Below are 21,592 nucleotides of genomic sequence, written 5' to 3'. Positions count from 1 at the left end.
TAATCTCAATCAGATCTTTGGTATCATCCTGTAAAATACAATCATGCAATAGATATCAGTATCTTGGCATCATATAGGAATGATCGATAATATTAGTCAATGCAAGCAAGCCTAGAATATGTGCGGGTACCTACCATACAAGACTACATGTCATAGTAAAATGTCACAGGAGTGGCTCAGCGTCACGGACGTCCGAGGTCTTATAGATGCCCCTCAGCGGTTTAAGTGGGCATCACTCCTGGGTTCAACTTTAATACATTTCCACTACATTCTCCCCGCCGTTAGAACTACACTGCCGCTGGAGGTAGGTGTCGGAGGGGGCACCACAGAGCCTTCAGGCAGGGGAGTATTTGACGAAGGAAGGGACGGCAGATGTTCCATAGAGGAAGCTTCGGGAGAGTCCATAGACTCGTAGATCGGTTCGTCGATATCCCTATAAGGGTCGATGACCCCACATGGGGCGAGATGGCGTACGGAGACAGTGGACTCGCGTCCATCTGCCGTCATCACACGAGCATGCTCGGGATTAGCCTGGAGTACCTGCACTTTATCCACTAAGGGGTCGTACTTGCTTGTGCGAACCGCACATTTGAGATAGGCTGGCCCCGGCTCAGCGAGCCAACTGGGTAAAGATCGGATACTACCCGAGCTTCTAGGGTGGTGGAACAGTCTTTCGTGAGGAGTCTTGTTGGTGGCCGTACATAGTAGAGCCCTGATCGAGTTCAGCGCCGCAGGTAGCGACCAAGCCCATTTATCGAGGCCACGGCCGAGGGCCCTGAGGCTTAGCATGACGGCCCTCCATATAATCCCATTGAAGCGTTCGACCTGCCCATTCCCCTGGGGTCTGTACGGTGTGGTGTAGCTCGAAGCGACATTATTTTGGAGCAGGTAACCTCTCACTTCCTGAGACAGGAACACCGCACCCTGATCGGTATGCACGTAGGCCGGATACCCAAACATAGAAAACCAATTCTGCAGGCACCGTATGACCGTGGCAGCCGTCATATCCACGCACGTGTAAGCAAAAGGGAATCGCGAGTACTCATCAACGATAGTGAGCAGATAACGAGAGTTACTCGACACCGGAAGCGGCCCTTTGAAATCCATTGCCAATCTCTCTCACGGTCTAGTAGCCCTAACCAGCGTCCCCATGGGAGGGTTGTAAAAACGCGGTTTGAGTTCCGCACATATAGCGCAGTCGCGGCAGATCCGGCGGATGTCCTCAATCGAGTACGGCAGATTACCACTACGCACAAAATGAGCAAAAAGCGTCACCCCAAGATGACACATAGTGCTGTGCAAAGTGCGCAGACCCTCCAGAGTTATGATACCCGCGCACGTAGCCGGCTTCGATAAGGCGTCGGCGACCAGGTTATCCTTCCCCGCGCGATATTTGATGGTGTAGCAGAAGTCGGCGAGTTCAATACGCCAGCGAGTGATTTTCTCATTCTTAATGCGCTGAGCATGTATGGTGTCGTACATGAACGCTACGCTTTGTTGGTCCGTGATGATTTGGCAGCATCGCCCGAGTAAGTACGGTCGCCATCGCCGAATCGACTCGACGATCGCGTACGCTTCCTTTTCGACAGACGAATGCCTCCGCTCAGCGGAGGTGAGAGTCCGCGAAAAGAAAGCCACAGGGCGCCCCACCCTGGGAGAGTGTCGCCGCTATCGCATGATCCGAGGCATCACTTTCTAAGACGAAAGATTTGCTCTCGTCGATCGTCGCCACAGCAGCGCCAGCGATGTCGGCCTTAATGCCCCCAAAGGCTGCCAAGGCGGCTGGGCTCATGGGGAACGTGTCGCAGGCCACAAGGGGGCGGAGCTTCGCGGATAAATTTTGCACCCACTTAGAATAATGGGCGAACAGCCCGAGAGCACGCTTCAGCGAAGCTCGATCGCTAGGCGGAGCCATATCGAGCAAAGGTCGCAGACGCTCCTTATCTGGAGCGACAAAGCCATGGGTCACGGTGTACCCCAGAAGATCTATCGTGCGTAGAGAGTAATGACACTTAGCCTCATTCATGGTTAGGCGATACCTCTGCGTGACCTCGAGGAAGCGCTTCAGATTAGCATCATGATGCCCCTGGTCATACCCACAAACCGTAAGATTGTCCAGATATACAAAGACATCTGTCAAGTTATCCTTAGTAACGATGTCGTCCATAGCCCTCTGAAAACAGGCGACCCCGTTCGTCACCCCAAAAGGTAGTCGGGTGAACTGGTATAACCTTTGACCCGATTCAAAGGCGGTATAGATGCGATCAGCCCTAGAGATGGGGATCTGATGATACGCACTACGCAGATCGAGAGTGCTGTAGACTGAGTACTGGGCCACCTGTCGTACCAGCGCAGCCATCCCCGGTAGGGGGTAGGCGTCCAGCTGTGTAAAGCGATTAATCGTCTGTGAATAATCGATTACCATGCGTCGGCGATGCGCTTCACTTCGCACCACTAGGACCTGGGCCCGCCACGGCGACCGGCTGGGTTCTATGATACCTTCCTTTAAGAGCTGGGCCGTTTCTTCCGCAATTAATTGCGCGTCTGCTCGTGAGTAGCGCCATGATTTCACCGCTACGGGAGTGCAGTCAGTGGTCAGGTTGGGGAACAGCGAAAGGGGCTCAATTTCCATTTTCGCGAGTGCACACACAGCAAGCGTGTCAGTCCCACCGAATTCCATTTCCAAACGTCCGTGTCGTTTAAGAAAATCGTGTCCTAACAGAATGTCAGCACATAAAGCAGGTAAGACCATAAGATGTACATCTAGAAACATGCGTCCCTTTATCACAAGTTTCAATCGACATTCCCCTTTTGTGCTGAGCCTAAGCCCTTGGGAGGCCATAAAGATCCGTCGTGTTGTCCCAAGGACCGGCCATCCATGTTTACGCACTAGTCGATGATCGATAAAACTATCCGTAGACCCCGTGTCAACTAAACCCCGCGCAAAAACGCCTTCGACCAGGAGTGGAATAATGGCCTGAGCAAGGCCGGAAGATCCGGCAGGTATTGAGCCATCCGAGCGAGAAGATCGCGCCTCGCGTGTGGATCCCACGCCGGCTGCAGTTTTCCGGTCGTTTGAGCAGCCTCCGGAGGGCACTCGTGTCAAAGGCATCGTTGGTCGTGCCAAAGCAGAAGCGTCAGGAGCTTGTAGTCCGTACGAGCTGCCGTCAGGGGGCGCTCGTGTCACGCGAGAAGGATAGCAGCCAACTGTAGTTTCACGTGCTGAAGCAAGAGCGTGTAGTTCGTACGAGCTGCCGTCAGATGGCGCTCGTGTCACGTGCATTGTTTGCCGTGTCAAAGCAGGAGCTTGTCGATTGTATGAGTAGCCTTCGGAGGGCGTTCGGATTCCAGTCAAGGACAGTCGCTCCGCGGTCGGTCGTGTTCGTGCCATTTGTTTTGGCGGCCTGATGTATCTCACCAAGGTCGAGCGTGCAGCCAGGGGCCCACGAGGAGGAGGACCACTCATCAAAGTCGGGTGAGGCACCCCTCTCTGTGCTCGGTCCGTTGGCTCGGCGATAAGCCCATTCAAGGTCGCGCGAGTTCGTGCGCCCCGCGCGGTCTTTCGGCAGGCTTTTGGAAAATGTCCTTTAGTCGAACACAAATGGCATATTGCTTCCCGAGCCGGACACGCTGACCTGGGATGCTGTCGATTGCCACAGAAGTAACACGTAGCATTTCGTACAGGCCTTGGTCTGGCCGCCGTAGCCGCAACCAAGCCGGAATCCGAGTCCACCTCGGGAGCGGCCAAGGGCTCCGCTAGCATGGTCGGGTCCGCTCCCGTATCCTCGGCGGTAGCCCTCTCCGGTCGCGCGAGTTGAGAAGTCCCCGCGACAACCCGTGTGTGGTCATAGGCGGTAGATTGTTCCCGGGCCTCAGTGTAGACGTGTGCCACCCGTAGAGCCTCCGTGAACGTTAGGTCAGCTGTCTCCAAATGTCTTAGCCTGAGAGCAGGAGAGCCGATCCCAGAGACGAAAGCGTCTCGGACAAGATCATCCTGGACTTGCTCGTGAGTGCGGACCTCGTGGGTACTGTCCGCAAGTACTTGTCGTAGCTCCTGGGCGAAGCGGTCTATCGACTCAGTGGGCTGTTGCCGCCGCGATGAGAGCAGATACCTGGTGTACACCACGCTCCGTTTCTTAATGTAAATTCGCTTTAGCTCCGCCACAGCGGCATCGTACGTCGTACATCGTTCAATGCTCCTGTAGACGTGGTGGGCCACTTTAGTCTGCAGCACGTCCAGTTTCGTTTCAGCAGTCGGAACGGTATCCTGGGCTTTGAACTGGTTCTCCAGTGACCTGAGCCAGTGAGTTAACTCCGAGCCCGAATCCGCAGCTTGTGGGTCGGCGCTGAATGTCGGTACATGGATCATCTTGTGTCCCGCCATTTCCGTAGATCTTGATTGAGATTAAATGTTGTGAAAATAAACCAAGTCCACAACTTTGTCCCATAGGTAGGTTTAATCTCAATCAGATCTTTGGTATCATCCTGTAAAATACAATCATGCAATAGATATCAGGATCTTGGCATCATATAGGAATGATCGATAATCTATCTATAATTCCAGTAATCTCTGTGTGTTTGTTTGTTTGTACGTTTGTTTGTTTGTACGTTTGTTTGTTTGTACGTTTGTTTGTTTGTCTGTGACCGCTGTTTCTCGACAACCACGGGTCCGATATACTTTAAACTTGCCAGGTATATTGCTGGGGACCCGAGGATGTGCCTTTTCAAGGTTTCATATTAATCGGACAATTACTTACCGAGCTATGTCCAAAAAACGATTCAACCAATCAGAGAGCAGCGAGCTATCGCGTGTGCCGAACGTGGCGAACACACTCTGCCTCGGATGGCACATTTGAGAGCGTATTCATTTATTTCCCGTCGGCAAACTATGTTGGCGCTATGTTGGCGTTAAACGATGTTTTAAAACTAATTAAAACCCCGGGGGGATTGTCACTGTACTCGCAAGCCGTTCGCCGTTCGCTTTGGCATTGCGAATGAACCAAAACATTTCATGAACCAAACCATTTCATGTAAAGCGTTCGCCGTTCGCTTTGGCGTTGCAAATGGACCAAAACATTTCATGTAAATAGAGGGGGGGATATAATTTTAGATATAGATATAGTACGGGCATGCCCTAGTATTAGTCAATGCAAGCAAGCCTAGAATATGTGCAGGTACGTACCATACAAGACTACATGTCATCGTAAAATGTCACAGGAGTGGCTCAGCGTCGCGGACGTCCGAGGTCTTATAGACGCCCCTCAGCGGTTTAAGTGGGCATCACTCCTGGGTTCAACTTTAATACATTTCCACTACACTTTTGTCACCATCCCTAACTGGTGTGGTGTTATTTTCCCTGCTGGGCTCTTTACCAACCTTCGGATTACCATAAACTTGACCACCGGCCAAATCATTCCCGATAACCACCGATACTCCCTCCACAGGAAGCGTGGCTTGTAAACCGACGGTGACCAGTCCTGACACCAAATCGGACTCCAAATGGATGACATGAAGTGGAGCACTAACACAGCCACCAATCCCTTGTAAACGAACACTATCCCCAGTTTCCGTCTCCTCGGACCATGGCAAGATGCCTTCAAGCATTAAAGATTGATGTGCTCCTGTGTCCCTCAATATCCTAACCGGTCTCCGGTTAGTCGAGGCTCCATCCAGTGACACAAACCCCTCGGAAATAAATGGTCGGTAACCCTTTTGAGGGCGATTTCTCACAATGGCCATCGCATTTGGAGTCGTACTAGTCGAACTCCGCTCCTGATTTTCCTCTCCCAGAGCATGACAGTTGGACCTCCAGTGTCCAGGTTTATGGCAAAAGGTGCAAGTCAGCCCGGAGGAGAACCTCGTGGTCTGCCAGGCATGGGGGCGGCGGTCCGCTTCAAGTCCCCCGGACGACAGGTTTGTCTTGGAACCGCAGTCTTCTGATTTCCTGTTCTCTTCTTTCTTTGAGTTCTCTTTCAACTCTCCTTTCCTCTGCTCTTTCCTGTTCTCTTCTTTCCTCGAGTTCTCTTTCAACTCTCCTTTCCTCTGCTTTTTTTCTCTTCTAACCTTTCCTGGCTCTGCAATTGCATCTCCATTTTTCGGAGCTCCACATTTTCTTGTTCCTCGGGTAACCAATCCAAGGCTCCCTCTTCCCATGTTCCTTGTCCCACGAGAGATTCTATCACCAATCTCTGCATCTCTGCTTTCCTCATATTCGCTCGGACCTCCAAGCTAAAATGTCTGGCCAATACCAAGAGGTCCGATTTTTTTAATGCTTGGAACTGTGCCTCATGAGGGGACGCCGCAAACTTTCCTGCGTCAAACACCATGGTGACTATCCATTAACACCTGTTAACCTTCACACAAAAATCAAAAAAATTATTAATAAATTAATTATTACAATTAAATTATTAAAATTTAATACTTTCATTTTATTTTATTTATTTATTTATTTATTTTGAAAACATTTGGGAATGTTGGAAAAGCTCCAAACTTGGGGAATTCTGGGAATGTTAGGGAATTCTTTCCCAGACTAAATTTAGGAATTTTCCGATCCCGGACGCAGACCCAATTGCGAGCCCACGAATATCAATTGGACGAGCCCCCAATTTCTGTTACGGGGTCCTCCCCTATCCTCTGGTCTCGGTAAACCTCCGAACCCCGAGGAAGTCCCCGGCAGAAAAATGTGTTGTCCTTGGTTGAAAACAAGCCAACCAATAACGAGTCCACACCAAGGGTTACGAACAAACCACAATATATTATAAATCCCACACAGGAATCACAACCAAATTAGTACAGCACTTCACAATTTAATCCTTATCTACAGGTGGCGCCACCTTACCGAGCCCCTTACCCCCACACTCATGGCCCTTGCCCCAATGTCTCTGTACGCCTCCACGGCGACGTCGATTCGCTCCCGCGATCGTGGAGTCAATTTCCGATTCCAATCAGGGGAAGCGGAGTCGATCGAACCAACCCGCAGGCCACGTGGTCCAATCTCCAGCACGATGGCGATAGAATGGGAAACTTCCCCAAAGACGATTTCGGGTACGTACCCAATTGCGGTTCAATCCGCGAGTCTCCTCAATAACCCTCCCACAGCCACTGGCTTGTACAGCCGTCCCCGGCAGCCCGCCAGAGAGTAACGCCTGGTCGACGCGCCACAAAAACCTGGTCACTGCCGGTGGTGCGCGTGGCGAAGATGGCGGTCGGCTTTCTCTTCACCCGGGCTTGGAGGTGAGGATACTCGGCAACCTCAACGAGGATACCCGACTACGCAGGCTCCGCAGCAATCCGGCGATCTCCTATCGCGCGGACTTCTGTTCAAGGAGGCAAAGTTCCCTTGTCCTGCACGTTCGGCTGCTCGGTCTGGAGCTGCAATCAGAACACGTCTCCTCACGATCTTTCCCGCTTCTCCTCCTTCACGCCCTGTCTCTTCCGGGTCACGATCAGATTTCCGGTCACCTTTTACCAGGGGTGCTTTTAACCCTTTTAACCACAACAAGCATCATCTGGAATCAAGCATGGTAACAAGAATCACCATAATTAGGGCCGGTATCCGTAACAATACATATACATATACATGTACATATACATATATATATATACATACATATACACATACATATACACATACATATACATATATACATACATATACATATATACATACATATACATATACAATATACATATATACATACATATACATATACATATATATATATATATTGTTGCGGATTCGGGGGTCGGCGCTCCCCTTACCAAGGGGGGGTTAATCCCCTTGTCTTTTAAGCCGGCCATCCCCCGATCCTGGAAACTATAACGCTCCTCTGCGGTCGAGATTGGCCAGGGTGATTGGTCAATGGAGGTCCCAAATACCTGAGTGCCAATCTCTCCGCAAAGCAGGGAGATAATTCCCGCTCGGAGTGCGGACAAGATGGAATTTGCCGAGCGGTTAGCAATCCGAAGCCCGAGCCATTAACAAAAGGACTAACCCGATCCTGAGCAATTGGCCAAATCGTGCCGCGGGTACCCAATGGACAGAAAAGACTAAGACGATCGAATGAAAGTAGAAACCAAAAGGTAAGGAAGAACACAGGAATTTATTACAACCATAATTAAAGAGGAAACGAAAGGGTAAGAATGTACAAGGAAAGAAGAAGAAGCAGACACAGGGCAACCTTAAACAGTCTTAATTATCATGCCCCAGGACGACACAAACAGACTTACACGTAAGGGTAATGATGGCAGGGAAGGAAGGTCCAAGCAGATGGACAGCGTGGGCCCCGGCTATGATCCACGCTCCTCCCCGGTCCACGCTCCGGTTCCGAACCACGCTCTAGTTCCGCGGCGAAACCCGGCAGGCAGCGCTGCTCGTATATCGTTGGAACGCGAGCGGACCTCCGGGGAAGTTTTACGCGCAGCTCCAGCAAGAAGTCCGTAGCGAGAAGCAATCCAACAAGTAGTTCCTCCAAGGGCTCTGCGCTCGCGGTTACATAACGCTGGTCCAAATTAAGCCGCGCTTCATAGGGCTATGCCCACGAGCGAGCTCACCTCAGCTCTGGTTGGTTGGCGAGGGCTCGCTGGCTCCACCTTTGATGATGAGTTGCCAGGGGGCCACGCCTCCTTCCGGCACTCCGCCCTTCTTCTCCAGCCTGACCGCGTGCGTAATGGCGTTTTGAGCCAGGCAGCGACCGCTGCTGGGCGAGGTGCGTACCACAATTTGGAGAGAGTCAAGCCGCAAAATGAATGGGATTGAAGAGGACCTATCTTATTTAATTAATACAACGCAGATTCAAACTATTGGAAACAGAGCCTTACCTAAAACACATTATAATGAAATAACTAGAGTTCCTATGGTGCCCTACATGTTGTATATGGACTAATTAGGGTCGACCTTTAACCTTTAGAAGATGGGAATATTTACAAGGAAATTATTTACAATGGATTATTATTTACAAGTGCCGGTTCTAAAAACCATAACAATATGTATATATGTATATATATGTATATGTAGTTGTGAAAACAACCGAAATGGTCATGCAATCAACCAAAATTTATATGCATATAGTAAAAGTTTTGGACGGCATAAATTCACCTTGTTTGGTCACATATTATGTTATTTTGGTGAATTTTGTGAGCAGGATATCTCAAAAAGTTGTCGATGTATTTAGACGAAATTTGGCAGAGATGTAACGTATGTGACAAGGACGAAATGATTAGATTTTTGTGAAGATCTGGATCCGGATCCAGCTAATATAATTTTTTAAGTGATTCTTCACCATTGGGAGATAGGGCCAAAAATGATACATAGCAGGATATCTCAAAAGTTGTGGACGGATTCGGAAGGAAAGTTGGTGGACCGGTTGCGTATGTGACGAGGAATAATTGTTTCCATTTTGGTGACGATTCGAATCCGGATCAAGATCAGAATTTTTAAAAATTGATTTGTCATCATTGAGTGATAGGGCTAAAACCGATATATAGCACAATATCTCCAAAAGTTATGGATGGATTTCGACGAAATTTGGTGGACAGTTTGGGTGTGTGACAAGGAAGAATTAATTTGATTTTGGTGAAGATCTGAATATGGATTCGGATACGAGAATTATTTAATTATGAAGTGATTCTTCACCATTGAGAGATCGGGCGAAAAGCGATATATAACATGATATTTTAAAATGGACGAGTTATGGCTAAACTAGGTGGATGAGTTGGTTAGGTGTCAAGAACAAGCCGACTAGATTTTGTTTTCAGTTCCGAATCCAGATACCGTCCATCAGTGGGGTACAAAACATAGACAATTCAGCTTGGCGGAGGTATGCTCTCCACCGAGTGCCGTTCTCGTCTTATCTATACAGTACTATGAGAGCTGTGTGTCGGTGTGTTGTTATTTTACTCAAAGATGGCTGAACGGATCTTTGTCAAACTTTCGGAGGTTCACCAGTGAATGTAGTGAGAGAGATTGAAATCAGTGAGTGTACGGGGAGTGTTTTAGACAAAAAAATTTGAAAAGAAAAGGTTGGATTTTTGTGGATTTTTTCTTTAATCGCTCTATCGTTGGTGTAGGGAAGTGTGTAGGGACCCAATTCCTTAGTGGGTGTTGGGAAGTATTTTTGGGCCCCACAAAAAATAGACCGGACAACCTACCCCTGCTAGTTTATAGTATAATGGAACCTTCTTAAAATTCCATATAAAATGATAAATAAAATTTCTTTGAAAAATGACAACAATTATAAAGTGCATTTCTAAGAATGTTCCGCAGCACATTGCCCACCTATGGTGGGCCGAGAAGGGTACTCCCGCCAGGAGGGCAGCAATGCCAGCTAGTTTGGATAAAAGTTTAAACAAATTACAGGACTAAACAAAAAATATTTTGACTCCCCCTTGTGTGATTTGTAATGTTACTCTTGTTTTGCATTTAAAAAAAAGAAGTTTTTTCGATATACAGACATAGCATGAAAATTTTCAAGATATTGTTACTGGTGTGCACATGTCACGGACAAATAAAATACAAGCAATAACGTTGTTTTCCAAAAACTCTGTTGTTTTCCAAACAGAAAAATACAATCCTGGAAACATTCCTGCCAAGCAGAGGCGGACCAGCCGTGGTAAATGCTGCAGGTGTCCTCGCACTCTTTTGCACGTATCTTGCCTCGGCATCCGACACTGGCTGTTTGACATCCTGTCCCCACGATATTGGGCACACAGAATGTTCAACAAGGTGGAGCTCTTCCAATCGACTGGACCTCATGAGTTGTGGTCTTCACTCAATGTGTCAATCTTTGCTTGTAGATCACGAGCATATCAGTATACTTGACTTGTCAGAAAATCACCTGTGTTACTTTGAAGCCTCGTGTTTCTCAAACCTGAACGCTCTCCAAATTCTGAAGCTCCACGGGCAAGTATTAGACAACACTGTCCACGGGCCGACGGTGAATTTCTCAGATCTGCAGCACCTGAAGGAGCTCTCGATAATGAGCTACCATGTGGGAAATCTCAACGACCTCAGCCACCTCCGATTACACACTCTCACCGTGGAAATGGCACCCGGTTGTGAAATTCTTCAGCAAGACTTCCTTTCAATAAAAACACTCAAACACCTCCGCATAACTAATGTTGGACAATTAATAATCCTCCCACCAACGAGACAAGTGACTTTCGGTTACAGGCTGAACCTTCTGGAGCTCTTCTTTAACCCTCTCGTAAGCTCCAATACATCATTGAACATAGCAGGACATCTTTTTGTTAAGCAGCTCAGGCTTTCTGGAAAGGTTGAGCTTTGGAAAGATTTGGAGTCATTGCTGCTTTCCGTAAAGAATGATCCAAGCATCGAAATAATTATTAACGTGGAGGTGATGGAGGTTCAGAAGCGAACTGTATTCCGTCCTTGTGTCCCTCCATTTGAGCATAAAGATGGTTTAACTGTTTCCATTGAAAGGAACACGGAACATATCTTTTATTTTTTGGGAGAGCTTGCAAAGGCTCAAAATATAACTGTGCACAAACTTACTTTGAACAATATGAACACAGATGAATTGGACTGTGGCATGATTGAGCAGCTACCAGACCTGCATGAACTCCACATACGAGGGGGCCAAGTAAAGTCAGTCACACACTGTAACTGTGCTGTCCATTTGACCAAGTTGAGACACATTCAATTGACCCATCTATATTTGAAAATCTGGCAGTATTTCGGAGATTTGGTTGCACTCCAATCTCTCAAGGAAAGGCACAACAACATCCAGGCAAACCGCCGTTGCTACTACATGGGGGGTATGTACGATACACTGGAAGAGCTGGACATTTCCAATAATCCACTCAAAGAGTTAAAACCTTGCTTCCCACAACGCCTCAGGAAGTTTGACTTGTCTTACACACAGCTCTCAACCATCCCGGACTGGTTTCCGGGGCACTTTGTCAATCTATCGATTCTTGGTTTGGAAGGGAATCGGTTAACAACCATTCAGTTACACAACATGTCTTTGAGAGAACTTGATGTAAGCCACAACCACATATCATCCCTGGACCCGTTTTCACTCCCACAGGGCATAGTTCAACTAGATCTCAGCTATAATTCCATAACTACACTCGGCACACACGCGTTCCCAATTTCATTGTCAAATGTAAACCTCAGTCACAACGCACTCTCTTTGCTGAGCCATGACACACTGCCTTCCTCCGTTACTGCTCTGGACTTGAGTGACAATGAATTGCATTCCATTGATTCTGGTGCTCTTCCTTTCAGCCTCGTTTTCCTCAATATCTCGAGAAACAATATCCTTGCCTTTGATGAGTCCTTGTTAGGAGGCCTGAATTATTTAAAGGAATTTGATGCTCAGGGTAACCCTTTTGATTGCTCATGTACTTTACAATGGTTTGTGGAGATTTTCAGTCAGAAAGGGAAGCTAGAAATTAATTGTGCTGACCAACACGTGTGTGTCTTTCCTGTAAGTCGAACCAAAACACCTGTATTTTCATGTACCTGGAGCTACATAGAATGCAACATCTGGCTGCAAGCCACGATGGGCCTTATGTTGGCTTTGATACTCGTTGCTGTACTTGTGGGACTATTTGTGTACTGCCATCGCCCCTGGTACATGGCAATATTCTAAATATGGGTTTTGTTCGAACATCACAGGGACATTTAACGGACGGGCTATCTCTGATACCTTTGAATTGCACAGTTTGGTGAAGATGGTTACACCATTTGCTTTCCAGATCATTAATTCAGGGGCAGATATTCTTTGTACTACAAGAGCCTGTGCCAGTCAAGCCCATTATAGATAACATTGTCGAGTTGGGGAAAATAAGGTACATTGTAGAATCACGGAAAAGAAGAAGAACGTTAACGAAATTTTGCAGAGATGTAGCGTATGTCACAAGGACTAAATGATTAGATTTTGGTGAAGATCCGGATTCGGATCCGGCTACTAGAATTTTTAGAATTGGAACTAGAATATTTAAAGTGATTCTTCACCATTGGGAGGTAGGGCCAAAAACGATACATAGCAGGATATCTCAAAAAGTTGTGGACGGATTTGGACGAAACTTGGTGGACATGTTGGATGTGTGACAAGGACGATTCGATTCGATGTTGGTGAAGATCTGAATATGGACTCGGATATGAGGGTTATTTAATTTTTTAAGTGATTCTTCGATCACCATTGAGTGGCACAGTGCCGTTCTAGTTTAATTTGCGGCAATTTGTGAGTATTTGTCGGACTTTTCATACCGGATTATTTGAGGCCTACCGTTTCCTACTTTGAGACTACGATCACTTTTTATTGTCTTTTCTCTTTCCTGAAAGCCCCTGCAGTGTCCATCTTGTTTTCCCGTATACCCCACCCCAGCCCTTTCCCTTCCACAGATCTCCTGATGTCCCTGTTTCCCTACTGTTGTTGTGCTTCTCTCTCTCTCTCTCTCTCTCTCCCTCGCTTTATTATATTTTATATGTGTTAGCCCTCATACGAGCCTCGACTAAGTATAGAAAAAAAATGACGATCTGATCATCCTGGTCATTGTTGGTCGGCCTGTTAATTTTCATCCCAGTTGATTTCTGCCGCTTAATAAAGAAACTTAATAAATAAGCTTAATAAAGAAGCCTAATAACGAAGTTTTCGAAATAGAAGCTATAGAGATTATTCAGAGGAACCTAAGAGTTGTTTTGGGTTCACAAATGAACAAGTGGTGTACGTTTTATTGTTCTGTGCTCACAATGAACTGTAAATCCCAATTTGTTTGAGCATAAATTGATCGTTCGTGCATTTTCCCCCCATTCAAGTAGTTTGTAAATATTCGTGAGTAGAGTATTGGTCATTTTGAACAATGCAACAAGAAGTGGGTCTGCAGCTGATACTTGTATCTGTTGTAATTTATACGGTTGGAATTTAAACCAAACATTTTGTTGGATAAATGATGAGAGCATTTTCTGTGAATGCTAATTGCTCACTTGGTGGAGTTCACTTTATTTGCTATCACCTGGTGTTGGCCTAATGGTTAGCGTGGTGGGCTTGGGATCTGAAGGTTCTGAGTTCGAATCCTGTTGAATCAACGCCAGGTGGGGTTGACTCAGCCGGTTCATCTCACCGAGGTCGGCAAAATGAGCACCAGATAACTGGTTATAGAGAGGCATTGCATCAATGAGCACCAGATAACTGGTTATAGAGAGGCATTGCATCAGCGGCAGACGCGCCCACAAAAAAATGATGCAACCAGCAGCCGGGTGGCTGCACACGAAGCACCCACTTTATTTACGAGCAAATGACATTTAACACTTTAAAAAATCCTTTTCTCCACCTCGTTTCACATTATCAATGCCTGTTTTTTTGTTTGCCCTTTTCACGCTCGTCTGAGTATATTGTTCAGGATGCAGAGATCCCAGGTTCAAATTCTACACTTTATTTGTACATTGTCTCCGAGATTATCCACATCTTAAAATATGATACGTGTACAACTGTACAGGCACCTCCTTCAACAATATAGTGAAAACAATGTTTTGCATAAATTTATGAAATTGTATTTGCTTCTTTTATATTTAAATAATGTATGACTTAATTGACATTTATTATTAAAAATGTTTTTGCAAAGGACTTGCTGTTTTTTTTTTTCGAGTGTTTTGAAATTAGGTGTGTGTGTGTGTGTGTGTGTGTGTGCGTGTGTGTGTGTGTGTGTGTGTGTGTGTGTCTGACAAATGAAGAAACTTTGTCTTGTGTTTGGTCTAGTGACTAGTCAGATGAAAGGTCATACTTTGTCCAAATATCTTAAAACGTATAAACGTCAGTCCGTAAACACTTGCAACTTCTCCAAAACCACTAATGGGATTGTGACCAGACTCGGCACAAATTATACTTGTTGTGTTGTGACGAAAGTTTGTTCACCGCATAAAAAAAAAATCGGGGTTTAAGGGGGTCTGCCAGGGGTCAAAGTGGATTCAGATTTGACCCCCCCAAAAATAGGTATTTGCTTTCTTTTCAGAAACTACACATGCAATTCTGATGAAACTTCACCACAACCTTCATCACCTGTGATGTACCAAAGTTTGTTCACGGCATTAAAAAAAATCTGCCCCTTTATGGGTTTACAGGGGGGGGGGGGGGACTTGCCCCCCAAAATAGGTATTTGTTTGTTTGTTTGTTTAAAGTCTTATGATTATGTTAATATGATTCTACATGCTGCCCTGTCTTCTAGCTATCATTGAAATTGGTTTAAAATACCTTTAGTCAGTGTAGTAGACTGTTTATTCCACAAGGTGAGCGCCAGTGCTATTGCCTCTATGTTTATATGTATACCGTCATGTATTGTCTTTGTGCCAAGTATAAACAAAATCGGTCCATACATTTCCGATATATGGGTGCGGACGCACGGACGGACGAGACCAAATCCATAAGCCCCCGTTTTGGACCAAGTCCAACGGGGTCTAATAACATTTTATGCTCAGGAGAGTCTATAGTGCTTGTCTGTTCATCATACTATGATATGAAAGGACCCCAATATAAATAGCGCCGCTCCCGGTCATACGAATATTAAAACATAATAATTCAGGGGAATTTTCCCATCTGCAAAGACGGGTTTCTTATCGCATGTAATAAACAATACTGCTTATAAATAAGCGATGTCACAAAAATATTCTCTCATACCCCAACTTCATGCACCTTGACTCTTCAATCCAATTTCGCCAACCATTCCTACCTGAAATCACTGATACGATAAGTCTCACCCGATGAAATGACAGCTCAACTGAGCCCAAGTTGTCCTTTTATATGCCAAAAGGACAGAACCCTGTGGAAAATATGCAACTTCAACCATGGTCACGTATGTTTGTAATACCTTAAAATACTGGTTACATACTCAATATAACATAATATGCGACTTCTGAAATGATGTAATCCACCCCAGAATGCTTGGTGTGCATGCACAGAAACCGCAGCGAGTGGGGGTGTTCGGGCAACATAAACTATATCATGTGTGTGAGATAAAGATTGTTATCTGAAATGGCTGACGAAGCTTCTAAAATAAACCAAAAATGTGTGGAAACGTACCTGCGAGAAAGGGGTGTGCCTCTGTACAACAAAAGAGTTTGAGACCTTTCTGAACTCGCCCAAAAAGGCTGATAGCTTGCAGCTCCCTGTACTGAGTCCTCCTGAAAATGTGGACCAGTGCAAGGCCCAAAGGTTCATAGACGAGCACGTTCTACCCAAACCGTTGGCCATTGCTGCCAGTGAGTGGACTTTTAACCTTGCGGGATTACCTCGTGTGAACATGGCAGGCATTGTGATTTATTTAATGGGCGTCTGCTATTGGATAGACGATGCCGTCATTACCAACATTCAGGTCGACTTCCCAGAGGGAGTCACCGTATCTGATTTGGTTGTGTCTTAACACCAGCTAGAAGGTCATATCTGGGGCTTGTGAATGCACAGCGTAAGTTTAGAATGATGATAGGCCTATTTATTATTAATCATGTTGGGAAGGAGGAGGCAGTGGGAGCTGTATGGGCTGAGAGGGCTGTTTTAAATATGTATTTTTTTGTTTGGTTCCAGGGCCACAAGAGAAATTATACTGGATTTTTGCATCTATTGGTAAAAGGAGAATGTCTGTTCGTGTGTGTGTTTGTGTGTTATATCTGCAGCCGCCACTCGATAATTATATTAAGAGGAAATGGTACAAACTCGACTGCTCTCATCCACAGATATTTCTCTTATATCCGATAGTCTCGTGGATTCATTCAGAAACCCAACAATTATGGGTAACCATTTTGAAATTGTCACTCTCACGTCTTAATGCTGGAAATTATGTTTGAAAGATGGTTTGAATCACAAATTTCACGCTGGTAACGGCTTGTTAAATTTGTCGGGCCCTGGCGAGCAGAACTATTTAACTGAAAACACAAACACAGCACATTGCGGAAAAGGCCTTGTTTTCACTCTTACATCATTTTGAAAGTCCCATATTATTCAAATGCTTTTCTGTTGCTTATTTAAAGTGTTATAAAAATGTTTCTTGGTTTAAAAAGTGTTACCTTTACTTAGTGTTAACTGCAGTACCCAACATTTTATTTCTAATGACATGACCAGTAACGTGACACACAAATGGAAGAAAGACCTTCGGCAGCCATTACCCATGCTTAAATTATATATGCATCATCATGGATAAAACAAAGATAACTCCAATTATCCCTTTTGCACCAAGTAATGCTCATAAGTGAAATAATTAATTGTTTGATTTATTTTGCATCCCAAACAGAAATGATTGTGGAAAATTTCCTGCCCAGCAGAAGTGGACCAGCTATGCTGAACACTGCAGTTATCTTCACTATTTGTTGCACATATCTTGCCTGGACATCCAATACTGCCTGCTTGACGTCCTGCACCTATGATACGGGACAGCGTGAATGTTCAACAAGGTGGGACTCTTCTGATCAACTGGACCTTTCAAGCTGTGGTCTTCACTCAGTATGCCAAGCTTTCTTTGTGGATCACGAGCATATCAGTATACTCGACTTATCAGAAAATCACCTGTGTTACTTTGAAGCCTCATGTTTCTCAAACCTGAACGCTCTCCAAATTCTGAAGCTCCACGGGCAAGTATTAGACAACACTGTCCATGGGCCGACGGTGAATTTTTCAGATCTGCAGCACCTGAAGGAGCTCTCGATAATGAGCTACCATGTGGGAAATCTCAATGACCTCAGCCACCTCCGATTACACACTCTCACCGTGGAAATGGCACCCGGTTGTGAAATTCTTCAGCAAGACTTCCTTTCAATAAAAACACTCAAACACCTGCGCATAACTAATGTTGGACAATTAATAATCCTCCCACCAACGAGACAAGTGATTTTCAGTTACAGGCTGAACCTTCTGGAGCTCTTCTTTAACCCTCTCATAAGCTCCAATACATCATTGAACATAGCAGGACATCTTTTTGTTAAGCAGCTCAGGCTTTCTGGAAAGGTTGAGCTTTGGAAAGATTTAGAGTCATTGCTGCTTTCCGTAAAGAATGATCCAAGCATCGAAATAATTATTAACGTGGAGGTGATGGAGGTTCAGAAGCGAACTGTATTCCGTCCTTGTGTCCCTCCATTTGGGCATAAAGATGGTTTAACTGTTTCCATTGAAAGGAACACGGAACATATCTTTTATTTTTTGGGAGAGCTTGCAAAGGCTCAAAATATAATTGTGCACAAACTTACTCTGAACAATATGAACACAGATGAATTGGACTGTGGCATGATTGAGCATCTACCAGACCTGCATGAACTCCACATACGAGGGGGCCAAGTAAAGTCAGTCACACACTGTAACTGTGCTGTCCATTTGACCAAGTTGAGACACATTCAATTGACCCATCTATATTTGACACTCTGGCAGTATTTCGGAGATTTGGTTGCACTCCAATCTCTCAAGGAAAGGCACAACAACATCCAGGCAAACCGCCGTTGCTATTACATGGAGGGTATGTACGATACACTGGAAGAGCTGGACATTTCCAATAATCCACTCAAAGAGTTAAAACCTTGCTTCCCACAACACCTCAGGAAGTTTGACTTGTCTTACACACAGCTCTCAACCATCCCGGACTGGTTTCCGGGGCACTTTGTTAATCTATCGATTCTTGGTTTGGAAGGGAATCGGTTAACAACCATTCAGTTACACAACATGTCTTTGAGAGAACTTGATGTAAGCCACAACCACATATCATCCCTGGACCCGTTTTCACTCCCACAGGGACTAGTTCAACTAGATCTCAGCTATAATTCCATAACTACACTCGGCACACACGTGTTCCCAATTTCATTGTCAAACGTAAACTTCAGCTTGAATACGCTGTCTTTATTGAATCAAAATACACTTCCTCCCAACATAGACATATTGGACCTCAGTCAAAACAAGCTATATTACATTTCAGCAGGTGCGTTGCCTCCAAATTTAATGTTTCTAAACATTTCAAGAAACAACCTTAAGGGCTTAGAAAAGGATTGGCTTGAAGGTCTGTTGGCGTTGAAGCTCCTTGATGCCCAACACAACCCTTTCTTTTGCACTTGTGGTCTGCGCTGGTTCGTACAAGATTTCAGTCGGCGTTCAGAGTTGAACATCTCCCATGTAGAGAATTACCTGTGTATATATCCTTCGAGGTGGGAAGGAACCCCCATTTTGACCTACACCCTGGATGACATCCAATGTTCACATGGGATACAAGCTGCAATTGGCCTTGCATCAGTTGCAGTGGTGTTGGTCATTCTGATTACAGTGTTTATAAAATGCCATGGGCCTTGGTACATGAGAATGGGTTGGTACTGGATACGACTGAAAGGTAAAAGCCACTTCGACTCAGAAACCGATTTCCTGTATGATGTTTTTGTGTCATACAGTGAGAAAGATGCAGCGTGGTCCTATGATCTGATACAGAAGCTAGAGGCCGAAGGTCTTCGTGTCTGCTGCCATGAGAGAGACTTTCTGCCTGGAAGACCAATTATGGATAACATAATGGAGAGCATTGAAGGCAGCCGACGAGCGGTGTTCCTTCTCAGCGAGAACTTTGTGGCCAGCGCTTGGTGCCATTATGAATTCTATTTTGCTCAGCAGAGGCTCATGCAGTCTGCGGAAGACCGGTTAATCCTGGTCCTTCTTCATAAGCTTCAACATGATTCCATCCCACGCCGGTTCGTCCGATTGAAACAGCTGTTAGGACGGAAATGTTTATTAGAATTCCCCAAGGAACCGGAAAAGCAAGAAACCTTCTGGAATGATTTAAGAGCCGCTCTTCAACATCCACTGAATGAACCTGATGCTGGGAAGCACTAAGCACTGTTAACCAGACAGGTACAAAGGTCATTATTTTTGCACTGCTACTTCAGACTAATTTATTTGCCAACTCCATGAAGTGCAATGGGAACATTTGCATGCAGAGCACATGGCCGGTGTCAATTTGCTTGGCAACCGATCATGAATGGTTCACGCGGCATGACCAAGACCTCTGTGCAGCATCATGATGGCAGAGTTTTATTTTTCTCAGGATATAAATGGAGTGACCTTGCCATCGTTGACAACTCCAAACAAGAATTATGGAGCATAGACAAAGGGACTACGAGAACATCTTTAACAAATGTTTAGACTTCAACTTGTCATGCTCATGTATCAAGTGCAGTATATAAGAAGAAGACTACTCCTTTCACATCTTCAGATGCATATATAGGGCTGCCAAAGCAGTTTCTAGGCTGTTGGGCACATTCCAGGAGGGGTCGCCACTCCAGCGTAGGGTGTGTGTGTGTGTGTGTGTGTGTGTGTGTGTGTGTGTGTGTGTGTGTGTGTGTGTGTCCGAGCCATAACGTTTTTACCATTTGAGCTAATGTCATCAAATTTTCACCAAACCTTTATTATGATAATACGGATGAGGCAAATTGATAATTTTGTTTAAAGGTCAAAAGATCAAAGGTCAGCATCACATAAATCATCCATTTTCATCCAATTGACCTGAAATTTCAATTTACCATTTGAATTTTGTCATCAAATTTTCACCAAAGCTTTATTATGATAATATGGAGAAGGCAAATTAATAATTTGGTCAAAAGGTCAAAGATCAGCATCGCATAAAATCGTCAATTTTCATCCGATTGACCTGAAATTTTAAGAATTTGCATATTGGGTCACTGAATTGGTTCACCAATCAAAAGCTAGAAACTGATTTTTTTTAAATCTAAAGTTGAAAGGTCAAGGCTGCATAAAATCATGAATTTTCATTTTCTATTAAAAAAAAAAACTGTTTTCATTATTTTGAGCATACAGAAGAAGAAGAAGACTGAAAAAACGGACGCAGACGGGCTTTGCATTTTCACATGCTTTCTAATTTTATTTTTATTTTGTTAATAAAAAATACAAATATACACATTTTGCTTTTCATCATGTCGTACTGAAATGTGTTTGCTAAAATATGATTGCCACCCAAAGCACTGTTCATGAAGGCATGTGCTTCTCATAATGGGACTCGCATCTAATATGAGTATGTACAAATATATCTACTTGGATTCTTCTCCAGGTACAATAACATACAAAAGAAATTCCATTGACAGTAATCTAGAGTCTAGATACAGGAGGAAGGCTGTTATTACCTCCGCCACCAAAGGTTATGTTTTCACCCCTGTCCGTTTGTCTGTCCATTTGTCTGTGAACAAAATATATCAAAACTTTGTGGACGGATTCGGACAAATTTGGCAGAGATGTAGCGTATGTGACAAGGACGAAATGATTAGATTTTGGTGAAGATCCGGATTCGGATCCGGCTACTAGAATTTTAAAAAGTGATTCTTCACCATTGGGAGATCGGGCCAAAAACGATACATAGCAGGATATCTCAAAATGTTGTGGACGGATTTGGACGAAACTTAGTGAACCGGTTGGGTGTCTGACAAGGACGATTCGATTCAATTTTGGTGAAGATCTGAATATGGATTCGGATATGAGAATTATTTAATTTTTTAAGTGATTCTTCACCATTGGGAGATAAGGCCAAAAACGATACAAAGCAGGATATCTCAAAAAGTTATGGATGTATTTGGACGAAACTTGGAGGACCGGTTGTGTGTGTGACGAGG

General features: G+C 45.0%; 1 protein-coding gene across 1 annotated transcript in view; it reads left to right on the top strand.

The window, feature by feature from the left end:
• Positions 1-19,955, top strand: part of LOC137439253 (uncharacterized) — a 35,282-nt gene extending 15,327 nt beyond the window's left edge. Inside the window, exons 2-4 of the mRNA XM_078767975.1 lie at positions 10,560-12,602; positions 16,108-16,219; positions 17,245-19,955. Of these exons, the coding sequence (XP_078624101.1) occupies positions 10,560-12,602; positions 16,108-16,219; positions 17,245-19,805 (4,716 nt within the window). The 3' untranslated portion in view covers positions 19,806-19,955. The remainder of the gene's footprint in view (positions 1-10,559; positions 12,603-16,107; positions 16,220-17,244) is intronic.
• Positions 19,956-21,592: the final 1,637 nt, after the last annotated feature.

The sequence above is a fragment of the Myxine glutinosa genome, chromosome 14 (assembly GCF_964187855.1).
Source record: "Myxine glutinosa chromosome 14, kmMyxGlut1.1, whole genome shotgun sequence".
Classification (NCBI taxonomy): Eukaryota; Metazoa; Chordata; class Myxini; order Myxiniformes; family Myxinidae; genus Myxine; species Myxine glutinosa.
This window is presented reverse-complemented; position numbering and strand designations above follow the sequence as displayed.